General features: G+C 35.3%; 1 protein-coding gene across 2 annotated transcripts; it reads left to right on the top strand.

Moving 5' to 3' along the window:
• The first annotated feature begins 499 nt into the window (after positions 1 to 499).
• Positions 500 to 5,039, top strand: LOC127119558 (single-stranded DNA-binding protein WHY1, chloroplastic). Of its 2 annotated transcripts, XM_051049808.1 has the most exons (7): positions 500 to 844; positions 945 to 1,045; positions 1,160 to 1,252; positions 2,316 to 2,410; positions 4,059 to 4,132; positions 4,301 to 4,389; positions 4,772 to 5,039. In XM_051049808.1, exons 1-7 carry the CDS (start codon positions 586 to 588, stop codon positions 4,874 to 4,876), a joined length of 816 nt encoding a protein of 271 aa, XP_050905765.1. In that variant the 5' UTR covers positions 500 to 585; the 3' UTR covers positions 4,877 to 5,039. The 2 variants fall into 2 exon arrangements, with proteins under 2 accessions (XP_050905765.1, XP_050905766.1); XM_051049809.1 differs by lacking the exon at positions 4,301 to 4,389.
• Positions 5,040 to 13,584: the final 8,545 nt, after the last annotated feature.

Genomic DNA, 13,584 nt, shown 5'->3' with positions numbered 1-13,584 from the left:
CGGATCTTCATCGGAGACTTTACTGCCGAATAAATCAAATCGACATTTCTCTTGTATATATAAGTCGACATATAAGACAATATTTTCAAGAAAATTTGAAAGAGAGACTTAGAAGATGAGTGAAAATGATGGTGGAGGAGATGCATTATATATAGAAAATCATAACCTACACAGTATCCACTGCATGTGGCGCATGCTCCTATAAGATGCATGCACGCGCCACATGCAATGACATTTCCTATAAGCATTCGTCACACATGTTGGCGCCTGTGTACAACTTATGTATGCATGCGCCATTGAGTCTAACTCCTTCTTTTGTCGGCTAATTTTTGTTTTGTTTAAAACATAGTTAATGTGGTATTTTTAAAAATAAAATAAAATAATTATTTTGGAGTTTTTAAAAAAAAAAAAACATAACTATTTTAAAAAAATCATATAAAATAGTAATAAATTGTGAAAATTGTTTTAGGACATTTGGAATAATATTCAATTTTCCTCCGATTACATAAAATTCACAACTCTTTTAACTATAATGACCAAAAAAAACTTATAACAGAACATAAACAGATAGAGTAATAGAAGAAGATGGACTTGTTGGCACAATCCTGTACAGCCACGGCTACCAACCCAATCTCAGTCTCAAACTACTCTTTCATCACTCCCAGAAAACTCATTTCTTCGAGGCGCGTGGCTCCCACTTTCTGCTCCAATCTTCCACAATTCTCTTTCACATCTAGCCACCCAGAGCGTGTACAACCGAAACCGATACTGAAACCATTTCCTTCACCACAGCCTGAACGCCCTCAACCTTCTCCGTCACCTGCTACTTTTCATAAAACAGCAGGTGAAGGAGAAATTGATGATGAATGTTTCATCATCTTGATGATGAAACTATTTTATTTTATTTTCATAATTTAATGTTTTGATTTGTGTGATTTTTTCAGTTGTAAAATTGCCAGCTAGGGTTTATGTTGGCCATTCACTTTACAAAGGGAAAGCTGTACTCACTGTGGCTCCTAGACCTCCCGAATTCACTTCATTAGATGTATGTTGGTTGATGAAGTTATTTATCATTAGAATTTTTGTAATCTAATGTATATTTTTATGGAATTTGAATAATGTAGTGTTTGATTATGAAATTTTTTGTGTGCTTTTGTAGTCAGGGGCATTCAAGATATCCAGACAAGGTTGTGTGCTGCTCCAATTTGCTCCTTCGGTTCTTCCGTTCCAATATGATTGGACCAAAAAACAGGCGAGTTATGGTTCTTGTATTATACTACTATCTCTGGTCCTATTTATAAGAGAAAATTATCTTTTTAGATGATCAATGTATCTGGTCTATGCAGATAAGTTACGTTGATTAGTCAATGAACCTAAAAAATAAATTTTCTCTTATAAATAGGACCAGAGGGAGTAACTTGGTGTTGGAGGCATGTCAATAAACAACTTTTTTGCTGCTTATAACACAAGTGCTTAACAAAATAAGTGCATATGAATAAGCTTGCATAAGCTCTTTTTATATCAAAAGACAAAATACATTTAATTTGTTTAGTCATTATTTTCTATGTGATGAGTTTGAACCTATTTTTGTGATTTGCTAATTTGTCTTTTTTGTGAATTTGTGTTGTCATTTGTGAATTTGTCTATCAATTTTGAATTGTGATGCTGTGGTTCCTTTTGTACTAAGTTAAAATGCTAAATATTTAGTATGCACGTAGAATTAAATTATGTTTCACATTTTTTGCGTGTCAAATTAACTTTTACAAGTCTATGAGTTAGCTTTAGGAAGATTGTATGAGTTTATGTAGTAGCCACTCGAGTTTGATAACCTGAAATATCATTTGTGCAGATCTGTGTTTATTTTGTGCTTAAGTATGATGAAGTTAAGGAATATCTATTTTTGTTTTTGAATGATCCTTCGATTATCTTTGTTTAAACACATTATCAAATAGTTTGTATAGTACATTTTGAAAAAAAATTCTGTTATCGAGTTATCTTACTGCTAACAAGTAGCAACTGATAGAATTGTCCATGAATTTGCTTTTACGTAAGCATTCTTAATTAGTCCCGATTCACAAAGAATATATTAACACGTCTAGTTTTGTTGCTTACATTGCGTTCTTGTCTGGTTCGATTCCTCCTACATGTTGGATCTTTTGTGTGCTTTTAAGCTCTATAAGTGATGAACCTCGAGCCTCCCTTGCATCAATAACAAAATTGAAATATCTGATTTCATTGAAATTTGTGATTCTGTCGAATTTAGTTGTATTCTTATAGTTTAAAACATAATGTAAATCGTCTTTGGTTGTACACAGGTATTTTCGTTGTCAGTGGGAGAAATTGGAATTCTAATCAACCTTGGTGCAAAGGAGACTTGTGAATTTTATCATGACCCTTTTTTGGGAAAAAGGTAGTTTCTGGCTCTCCATACCTTTCTAATTATTGGAATGAATGATCCAACATAACATATGCAAAATTTCTGATCATTGCTTTCTTTGCCTTATTATAACATAACTTTTCCTTCTCAAATTGGAAGGGGATTCAGGGCTGTGAATGGGTAACCAATTAATGTGAAACAACCCATTTTTATGGTTATGATTTATAAACCAAATCACTTGTCACAAAAATCAGTTTGAAATTCATAATCGGTTCCAAATCACTTTAAAACCGATTCTAAATGGGTTTTTGATTTTAATCAAAATTATCTAATTAAATCTAAATTTTATTCCCTTTAAATTAATATCAATTTTTAAATTTAAATACTTAAAACAAATTTTATGAGTCTTTTAAAAAATATTTTTCCTTCGAAAATAGAAAAAAACAATATTTTTTTGGAACAAAACATACTTTTATTACCAAAAACAGATCAACACAACCGATCCACGCAGGATCCAGGGAACACCAAAGCAACCGAACACTAATCTATGCTGAAAATTGCAGCATTTACATGAGAGGCTAATTTCCTATTCAAGCTACTTCTAAGTTCTAATGACTATGCTATGCTTTATATTTTCTATCATCCCGTTGTCAGCTATTTTTTTGAGAAAAGCTTTTCATTTCTAGCTATCCATATACCATAAATGGTCTCTCCAACAGCTATTTTCAACAGCAAGCACTTCCAGCCTTTTTTCCTGGTTTCACAAATAAGCCAATTCTTTTCATTTTCCCTACCTCCAGGATTTCTATTAAATCCAATTCACTCAAGAATATCTTTCCAAACAGTGTTTCTGAACCTGCACTCAATAAAGAGATGTTCTGCAGATTCCTTATGAGTGTAGAAAATACATTGCCCATCACTAATAATTCCAATCTTTATTAGTCTCTCTTTTGTAGGTAACCTGTTTTGTAACGCCAACCAGTGTAAAACAAGCTCGAGGCCGAGCATGATTAGTAAAGAGAATCTTTTTTCCACTCTACATGCTCTCTATCCCCTCGCAAGGCATTCAGAATTTATTAATGTGTTATTAGAGAAATTTGACTCATCATAATGTGTATATGAAAAACCATGAAAAAAGACAAACATATAAATTTAATACATAATAAAATTTGGGTACCCAATAACTAAACCACATTATTATGGTATCGATTTATATTTGAATAACAAAATGGATATCCACTTTCATATTTTAGCATTTGAGTTTTAAAAATTAAGTGGAACAATTTAGATACCAATTTGGTTAAGAATAACCGTTTTTTTCACACCCCTAAGGGGATTTGATGGTGTCTTAGAATATTTAATACGACCTTATATTTAGAGTCATGTGTACTTACTGAATTGCTTCACGTATTCAATGTTTTTGCTGTGATTTTATATTAAATATGACAACATATATAGATTCATACGTATGTATTAGCAGAATCGTTTCACATATCCAACTTCTCTGCTGTCATTTTGTATTTAATATATGACCATATGTATCTATAGATAGATTCATGCATTTAAACTGAAATGTTTCATACATATAGATTCATGCTTATTAACTGAATGTTTCACGTATTCATCGTCTTTGATGTGATTTATATTTGTAAAGCATTTTGTAAACTGTCTTGTTATGCAGTGATGAAGGTAAAGCGAGAAAAGTTTTGAAGGTGGAGCCACTTCACGACGATTCTGGTCACATGTTTAACCTTAGTAATACTCTTTCTTCATAAACTTCTGTGGTTGTTATTTTATTAATTTCATTTTACTTCTCTTACATCGTGAAATTGGTAGTAACTAATATATACTCTTGGATTGATTTTCTAGTTAAATGTTGCAATATTTACTTCAATTCTGACTTTGTTATGTCAATTTTTGAAGGTGTTGTAAACAAGCCTGAAAACCTAAACGAAAACATCTTTATCCCTGTCACAAAAGCTGAGTTTGCAATTTTCAAATCACTTTTCAGTGTATGTTTTCTTTCTCTTTCTCTACCCATCACTGATCTCCCCTACTTTTGTTTTGATTTCAAGTGCTTTGTAAATTTATCCTACTTAGTTCAAGGGAGATATCACCTAACTTATTTCGAAAAAAGCTTATTTTAGAATAGCTTTTTCTGTAGCAGAATTGGTTTAATGTTGTCTGTTATTATACCATAGTCCATAGAAGAAGCAATCAAATCTATTTTATGCAAAATATGTGATCATAGTTATTAGGTCTATATTTTGTATATATTTTGTAATTATTAGTAATCATTGTATTCAACTCATTAATCATTGTTCGAGTAAATGCATATTGCCAATTATGCATTCAACTTGATTAATATTGTAATGTTGTTGCTTTTGTACACAGTTTATCATGCCATGCCTTTTAGGTTGGAATGCCTTTGGTAGCTCTATAAAGCCAGAAGTAAATATTGCAAGCCCAAGAAAAGAAGACAGTGAATGGGTCGAATAGGGTCATTTCTGCAATAGTTTGTTGAAGACTATAGGAAGTTACAATTCACGCATTGTGTAATTTATGTGTCAAGTTAAATAGTTAAATTATTTCATTTTGGTAAATTAGAATTATTGAAGGCATTTTTGATGTTAGTATCATTATTTGAACACATTTTTAATTCCATTGTTTATTTATACAATTTTAAATAGCAGAATTAATTTTTTATGTGTACACCAAAATCATTTAGGGGGTTGGAAGATTTTCTCCCTTTGTTAAACATGAAGATTAGATGTAGTTGGTACAGTTACTTGCATAGCAAGCTAACTTCACCATTGATGTAATCTTTAGTTTTGTTAATCATAACTAACCTACGTTATGTAATCTTTAGTTTTGTTAATCATAACTAACCTACATTAGTTAGTTGTGAGTAAGTTAGTGAAAATAACTAACTGTAGAGGATATAAGTAGCATGAGCTTGATCATTGTAGATTAGATTTGTTGTAACTCATTTCTCTATTATGCAATGCAAGCTACATTTTCCATTTCAATGGTGTTCATGGTTCTACTTTTACATGGTATCATTAACTTGTGGCTATGATTTCACCACCGCTGCTGCATAATCTTCACAAATCTCAACCTGTTTTTCGTTTACTCCATTGATCGTTATCCAATTTATTCTTCTTCATCATCTTTCTTTCTTCTCTTCAACAATGTCTATTGAGAGTTCTTCAGGCACCATTAATGGTCATGCTCTATCCCATCAACACAATGCATCTTTCAATCTCAATAAATGTTATCAAAATGATACTCTTAATTCTTACTTCATGCATCTTAATGAGAATTCAACTCTTGTGTTAGTTACTCCATTGTTAAATGCTGAAAATTATCGTGTTTAGCTATTGATGAAATTCGTAGTTACAAGGATTCTGATCAAGGTATCATATTCTTGAAAGAATTGAATGACCAATATTCGGCAGTTAGATCTCAGATCATATTAATGGATCCTTTTTTCAACATTTGCATATTATATTTTTTGCTTGTTCAACTAGAAAGACAAATTGTTTCCCCTATTGACGAATCAAAACTCCTGGCTTTTTCTACTGGTTAATTCCAAGGCAGATGTTCTTCTTTTCGTGGCAGAAATGTTAGAGGTGGTAGATCATTCGGTGGTCGAGGAAGAGGTACGCGAGTTTGTGTACATTGTGGTATGACTAATCATACTATAAATACATGCTTTAAGAAGTATGAATATCATCCTTGTTCCCAAACCACATGGACTTGTCAAGATTAAGTTTTCTTAAGTTTTACTCCATACAACACAAAGCTTTGTTGGTCTTACTTCAACAATCTTCACATCACAATTCTCATAGTGTAAATCACCTCACCACTCACTTAAAGTCCAACACATGTATTATCTGCAATATTCCTATCAATGTCACACTTGAATCCTTCATACTTGATACAATTGCTACTGATCATGTTTTTATCAAAAGTTTTTCTCTTGTTTGAAAATAATATCACCCACAACAGTTAAAATTCCAAATGTTTCCATGGTCACCACTAATTTTGCAAGCACCATTCTTTTTTATAACACTTTCATTTTAACCAGTTTTATGCATGCCTCAATTCTCTTTCAATCTTATTTTGTCCCTAAGCTAACTCATTGTCTTGATTGCCAACTCATTTTTGACAATTCCACTTATTTGATACAAAGCTCTTACTCAATGAAGATGATCGGTGCAACTAAATTAATAAGTGGGTTGTACATTCTCAATCATTCACATGCTGCAGTTCCAAACACACCTTTATGTCTTACTGATTTATGTATCAATTACTTTCATTTGAAGCATATCCCATGTGACAACTCTAACTCTGTTAATCGCCATGATTCTACACATGATAATACCTGTAACATTTGGCACTTAATATTTGGTCACCCTTTCAATGAAAAATTGACTGAATTAAAGAAATCATTTCCTTTTGATAGAATCTGAGAAATCAGTTAGGATTTATGTTAGAATTTCATATATTGTATATTTCCAAATGAGATACAATGACTCTAGAGAGAATGTTGTAACTAACTATTACAGCTCAACACTATATAGAAATAGCACACCATAGACTACACTATAATAATACATAACGCTAACTAATACATTACCCTATCATTTCCCCTTAGAAGTGGAGGATGTGTCAATCAAGCTTTGCTTGTTGAGCACCCTGAGCTTATCACGAAGAGGAAGAAATTTCATTGCAGATAATTTTTTAGTTAAAGCATCTGCCCACTGGTCCTGTGCAGGAACATGAGCCACAACAAGACTCTTGTTGAGCACCTTTTCTCGCACAAAAAAAATATCTAACTCCATATGTTTAGTCCTGTTATAAAGAATAGGATTATGAGCAAGTGTGACTATACTAAGATTGTCACACAAAATCTTTGGAGTTTTAAACTCGCAGTGAAGTTCTTTGAGAGGGGATTGCACCCAAAGTATTTATGTAGCAAGTTGAGCCATACTTCTGTATTCTGCCTCTGCACTTGATTTAGCCATCAATTGTTGTTTTTTAGACCACCAAGACACAATATTAGGACCAAGGAACACACAAGCCCCCAAAGTAGATCTTCTATCATCAAGATCTGATGCCCAATCAACATCACAAAACCCAAGCAAAGACAAAGATTGTTGAACTGATGCAGGATGAATGATAAGACCATGATTAAGAGTGTCACTTAGATACCTCAATATCCTCTTTGCAGCCTTTCAGTGATCCTCCAATGGATTTGACAGAAACTGACAAACTTTATTCATAGAAAATGAGATTTTGGGCCTTGCCAAGGTAACATATTTAAAAGCACCAACAATAGATCTAAACAGAGTAGGATTAAAAACTACATCATACCCAACTTTGAAAAGTTTACTACTAGAAACCAATGGAGTAGGAATTCCATTGGCATTATACATATTTACTTTGGCTAGCAAATCACTTACATATTTGGTTTGTGAGAGAAGCAGGGAGCCATTTGGTAAGTGAGTGACCTCAATTCCTAAGAAATAGTCTAACTTGCCCAACTGTTTAAGAGAGAAGGCAACATTAAGCTTCTTGATTAAGGAAGTAATGAAAGGCACATAATTCCCAATGATGATTATATCATCAACATAGACCAAGACCATAATATTGAGGCTCCTAGTTTGAAGAAGAAACAAAATAGAGCCACATATGTTGGCTTGAAACCCATGTTGTAGTAAGGCACTTTTAAGTTTATCAAACCAGACCTTAAGTGCATGTTTAAGCCCATAGATAGCCTTGTTTAAATTGCACAAGTGTCTTATCAGAATCCTCAAACTCATGAGGTTGCTGCATGTAAACTTCCTCCTCAAGAGTACCATTGAGGAAAGAATTATTCACATCAATCTACTGAGTCGTCCACCTGTGTGTGACTGCAAGAGTCCAAACAATTCTAAATGTAACAGGCTTCACAACTGGTGAGAAAGTTTCAGTAAAGTCACTGACATCTTGCTGATAAAACCCTTTGGTCATAAGTCTGGCCTTATATTTATTGATGGATCCATCAGGGTTTTCCTTCACCCGAAAAACCCATTTACAACCAATGGGTTTTCTAGAACTAGATGGTGACACCAAAGTCCAGGTCTGATTAATCAAAAGGGCTTGATACTCCTCTTTCATAGCCTTATGGAAGTAGCCAAGGACTGACCAACTGAAGTAGGCTCCATGTGTGTGAGCAAAAGTATAGGATTAAGTCTAGGTTGAGTGGTACCACTCTTGGCTCTAGTTTGCATGGCATGTACATTAAGGGGATTAATTAAAGATTGAGATGGGTTAGGAGGAACTGAAACAGGGCTAACAGTAAATGTGGTGTCAGGAGAGGATGTAAGGGATATAGTACTAGCTTCATCTGAATCAGAAAGAATAAGATCAGGGGAAATATTTGAAGTGAAAGAGGGTGTTGTAGGGGAGCTAGATAAGTCATGATTTGCAAGAGGATTTAGTGGACTATGAGAAGAAATAGAGTCAGCAGTAGAATTGAAAAGAGGTGTGTCATACCCCAAAATTTGCCTGTTAATTTTTATACTTTCAACAGAGGTCTATTCATTTTTCAAAGGAACAAAGACCCCGCGCACAGGCTACCAAATCCAGAAGATGACCTGAACTGTCATGCTCGCTAGGCGAGCAAAACCTTCGCTAGGCGAAGCCCACGCTTCCTCCTTCGCTCCAGCGAACCTTGTTGATTTTGCTACTGGAATGCTCGTTACCTGCTCGCTAGCTGCTCGCCTAGCGAGTAAGTACTAGCTATGCTTTTATCCAAGTCTGGGAGTGTTCGCTAGAGCCTCGCTGAGGGCTCGCCTAGCGAACCCTTCGCTACTCCACTCGCCTAGCGAGCCTACGGATATACCAAAATATTTTGGGCCTGAACTGCCTTCATTCTGAGCCCACCAAGCCACAAAAAAAATCAGCTATAAATTCCAGAACTTTATTTGAAAATGAGATCAGAAAAACAACGGAGAAAACCCTAGAAGCTAATTCAGAGCAGCCTCCATAGACACTGAAGAGAACTCATCTGCACAAAGGTTACCTCCACCAACCCTATCAGGCATAAACCCTAAGATTGCTTTGCAAACCCAACGGTGCAATTGAATTTATTCGATCCTTCCAATCAGGTTTGCCCTATTCCCACTACTCTATGTTCCCAATTTGAAATTTCTAAATGTATGAGGCATTATGGTTGAGTTTGGAAAGGCGGATATCGTTAGGATTTGCATGGGGGTTTAGATGTGCATGAATGTATAAAACCATACTTTGAATGTTCAATCACGTAATTTTTGTACTGGATGCCATAGGGATTGGGGTTTCTAAAATCGTACCAGTATCAAAGAAGAACCCAGAACCCGCAGACGTTCGCTAAGCACCTCGCTAAGCGAACAGGTAGCGAGGGTTCGCCAGGACTTCGCTAGGCGAGGTAGTAGCGAACATGACAGTAGTTGATTTTTTATTGTTTGCATTCTGATCTGTTATGTACTTGTTTGACATGTTTTCTATTGCATTTGCACACTGTTTTCCTGACACTATTATTGCTATGATTCTTTTGTTTGGTGCAACTCATGATTGCACCCCATCCCGTTATTCTAACATGTTTGCTGAGTTTTTGTGAGGGCTCACATGAATCGTGAAGAGATAGCTTGCTTGGCATTCCACTTTATTTGTGGGATATCATCGTGGAGATTTATTCTGATTACTTGGCTAATTACATTACCTTCGAATACGTGATCTTATCCCTCTTTTTATTGCCTTACGATATTACGTTCATGTCCCGCGAATGTGGGGATACCCTTAGCAAAGACCCTTTCGATTAAATCATCATCGTCCCTAAACAGATAACTCATAGTTCCTTCGATCAAAAGGTCAATGTCCCTACGAGATAAACCTTGTCCCTCGAATGTTGCCTTCGAGTATATGACTTTGTCCCTCGATGACCCTTCGTTGTAGCCTACGATTAAATGATGATCGTCCCTTCGAATGCTGAGGTATCCTTACAAATGTTGCCTTCAATGACCAATCGACGACCCCCCCCAATGTCCCTTTACATCCAAAGGATAAGACTACTTACTTCTCAATAGTAAGGACAGTTTTACCCTCCTAAGGATAGGTGTCGCACCTCGAAAAAATGGGGATACGACTTCAAAGCGAAACGCGATAGCACGCTCGCAATGATGGACTAAACAGAGTCGCCACCGAACTTTATTTATTCCTAAAAAGGAAAGGGGAAATATCGATAAAACCCAAGACAAAAGAAAGGATAAGATATGGTCATCGCAACCAATATCAGGGTTCGGGAGTCGATTACGCAAGGGGAAGGTATTAGCACCCCTCACGTCCGTTGTACTCAACGGGAACCATTAGGTCAGTTGTGTGCGTCAGTGTTTAAAATGTTAGGCTTTTCAAATTATTAAGTGGGAAAGACAGAGTAAAAGAGAGGAAAATGTTTTTGGATTTTTTAACGAAGGACTAAACCTAAGTTTTTTATTAATGGGCCTGACAAGATTTAAAAATCCTGCTCCTACGTATCTCAAAAGAGAAATCAAGGCTTACGTAGTTCTGGGTAGAAAAATGTTTGTTTGTTGATCGATTTTAGCGAAAGCTATATTGTATTAATCGACGAAAACATTGTTTTACCCAAAACAGATGAGGAGTGGACGCATACCACACATCGAACGGATTTATAAATCTACATTCGGAAAAGCGTCACTTATCTCGACTCAACAATCGTGGCCGAAACATTGTTTTGTATCTCTTAAGACAATATATCTTTCATTTAAAAAGGGTTTTGATTAATCGCACGGCGGCGAGAAAGAATTTGATTGGTTGGATGTATTTTGAGTGATGGCGAGAACTGGATGAGCGAGATATACATCTCGAATCCTAGCCTCAGGAGTGCATGGTATACACCATGTTCCATTTCCATCTTTATTGAAAGAGTTTAAGATAGGAATTAAGTATTTTGGAATTTGATTGAGAAAGGGTTTGAAGAAACCGCATTGACAATTTTAGATGATGGCGAGAGTTAAGATTGGCGAGGCATACGTCTCGAATCTTAACCTCAGGAGTGCATGATATACATCATGTTCCATTTCCACCTTTATTGAAAGAGTCTTAAATAAGATTTAAGTATCTTAGATTTGATTGAGAAAAAAAGGTTTGACGAAACCACATTGGCAATTTTAGACGATGGCGAGAGTTAAGATTGGCGAGGCATACGTCTCGAATCTTAACCTCAGGAGTGCATGATATACATCATGTTCCATTTCCACCTTTATTGAAAAAGTGTTAAATAATAATTAGGTATTTTGAATCTTGGTTGTGAAAATGACTTGACCTAGATCAAGTATTTGATGAACGATTGAGAAAGATTTGGATAATTGTTTGAGAGGAAACAAAGTGGATAAATTTGGATGATGGCGAGAGTTAAGATCGGCGAGGCATACGTCTCGAATCCTAACCTCAGGAGTGCGCGGTATACACCACGTTCCATTTCCACCCTTATTGAAAAGGTCTTGAATATGAATTAATATTTTTGAGTTTTGATTATGAAAATGGCTTGACGTTGGATCAAGCATTTGATGAAGTTTTGGAATAGGATGGAGAAATGAGTTGTTTTGTTTATTGAGAAAATACTCGACATTGGATCGAGTCATATTTTTTGTATTTTTGAAATTTGTTGGTTTTATTCTTATATTAGCATCTAACTAAACAACCAAGTAATAAAGAAATAAAACAGTACCAAATTATTACACGTTGGGGGAGTGGGGTACATTTGTCAAATGGGGATAAAAAAAATCATGAAATAAATAAAATCGGGCACAAACAAATAATGCATGAGTGTAAGTGCAAGAGAACCGGCTCATTGTAAGAAAGCCCAAGAGTAAGCTATGTGAGGTTGGCGGCGATGCTTAAAAAGCCATCGACTTACAAGGGTGTGAAAAAGGGGGCTCGATATTAAATCGAGAAAAGTATGATTTTTATAATTTTCAAATGGTTTTGCATGCATGATGCAATTAAAAGAAAAAAAACAAATCATATTATTAAACAATAAATAGAAAAAAGAAATATGAAGAATAAAGCATAAAAAGAAAATGCTAAAAGAACGAAAAACTACACCTAAGAGTATCGAACCCACTACACTAAAGATCTAAACACCACTCCTCTCCACCAGACCACTTAACAACTAATTGATATCTTAATGCTAACTTAAATATATAAACTAAAATAAATTAAAAGGGTTAAAATAAAAAATAATAAAAACTAAATAAAAAAAAAGTAGAATAACCTAATTAATTTCAACCACTTGTCCGTTGGATTTCCGAAGGGGAATAAGTTGGAAATGGTAAAAAGGAATCAACTTTAATAGCCAATATTAAATATCTACTAGGAAAGCCAACGGTCACTTAAAAATGGAATTAAAAAAGTTTAAACCACGCTTAAAGTAAATAAATGGAAAAAAGAAAAGAAAATGAAACAATTCCCAGAACTCTTCCTCTCTCAATCTCTCCGCCTCGGTATCACTCTCTCTCAATCTCACCGTTCAAACTCATTCTCTCTCAACCTTAACGCCACTCTCCACCTCTTTCAAACTCGCTTACTCACAATCGCGCCACTCTCTACCTCAAGCGCAAATAATCCATCCCCAATCGCTCACATCTCACTCAATCTCCTGAAATGATGCAAGAATCCATGGCTAAAACGGAAAGGGCTCACCTTCGGCGGTGGCGACAACTCGGGTAAGGGTTGAATCTTCTCCCTTTGCCTCTTCCAAAAATTTGGTTTCGCTTTTTGATTCTGCCTTAACTTTAGGATTAGGGTTCTTGTGGTATTTTGGCCGCCTCCCTCTCTAATTTTTTCTTTCTGATTAGGGTTTCCTGGTGGTCGCCGCTCTTCTATCTAGGGTTTTCGTTTTTCCACCCTCCCTCTGTTCTCACTCCTTTCTTTTTATACTCACAGCTTTAGGGTTTTGGAAGTGTAATTGGCTCAAAAGAGAAAGCTCTCAGCAATGCTTTTCATGCTCAGAAGCAAGTTTGTCCTCTTCGATGCTATCTTCCGGAAAGGTAATGTGAACCTACCTACTTTCTTCCTCTGACTTGTCTCAAATCCCAAATTGGGAAATTTCGGAATTTACTGCTTGGTAATTATTTCGTGCTTTACTGCAGTGAAATTGA

This window comes from Lathyrus oleraceus, chromosome 2, assembly GCF_024323335.1.
Source record: "Lathyrus oleraceus cultivar Zhongwan6 chromosome 2, CAAS_Psat_ZW6_1.0, whole genome shotgun sequence".
NCBI classification, from domain to species: domain Eukaryota; kingdom Viridiplantae; phylum Streptophyta; class Magnoliopsida; order Fabales; family Fabaceae; genus Lathyrus; species Lathyrus oleraceus.
This window is presented reverse-complemented; position numbering and strand designations above follow the sequence as displayed.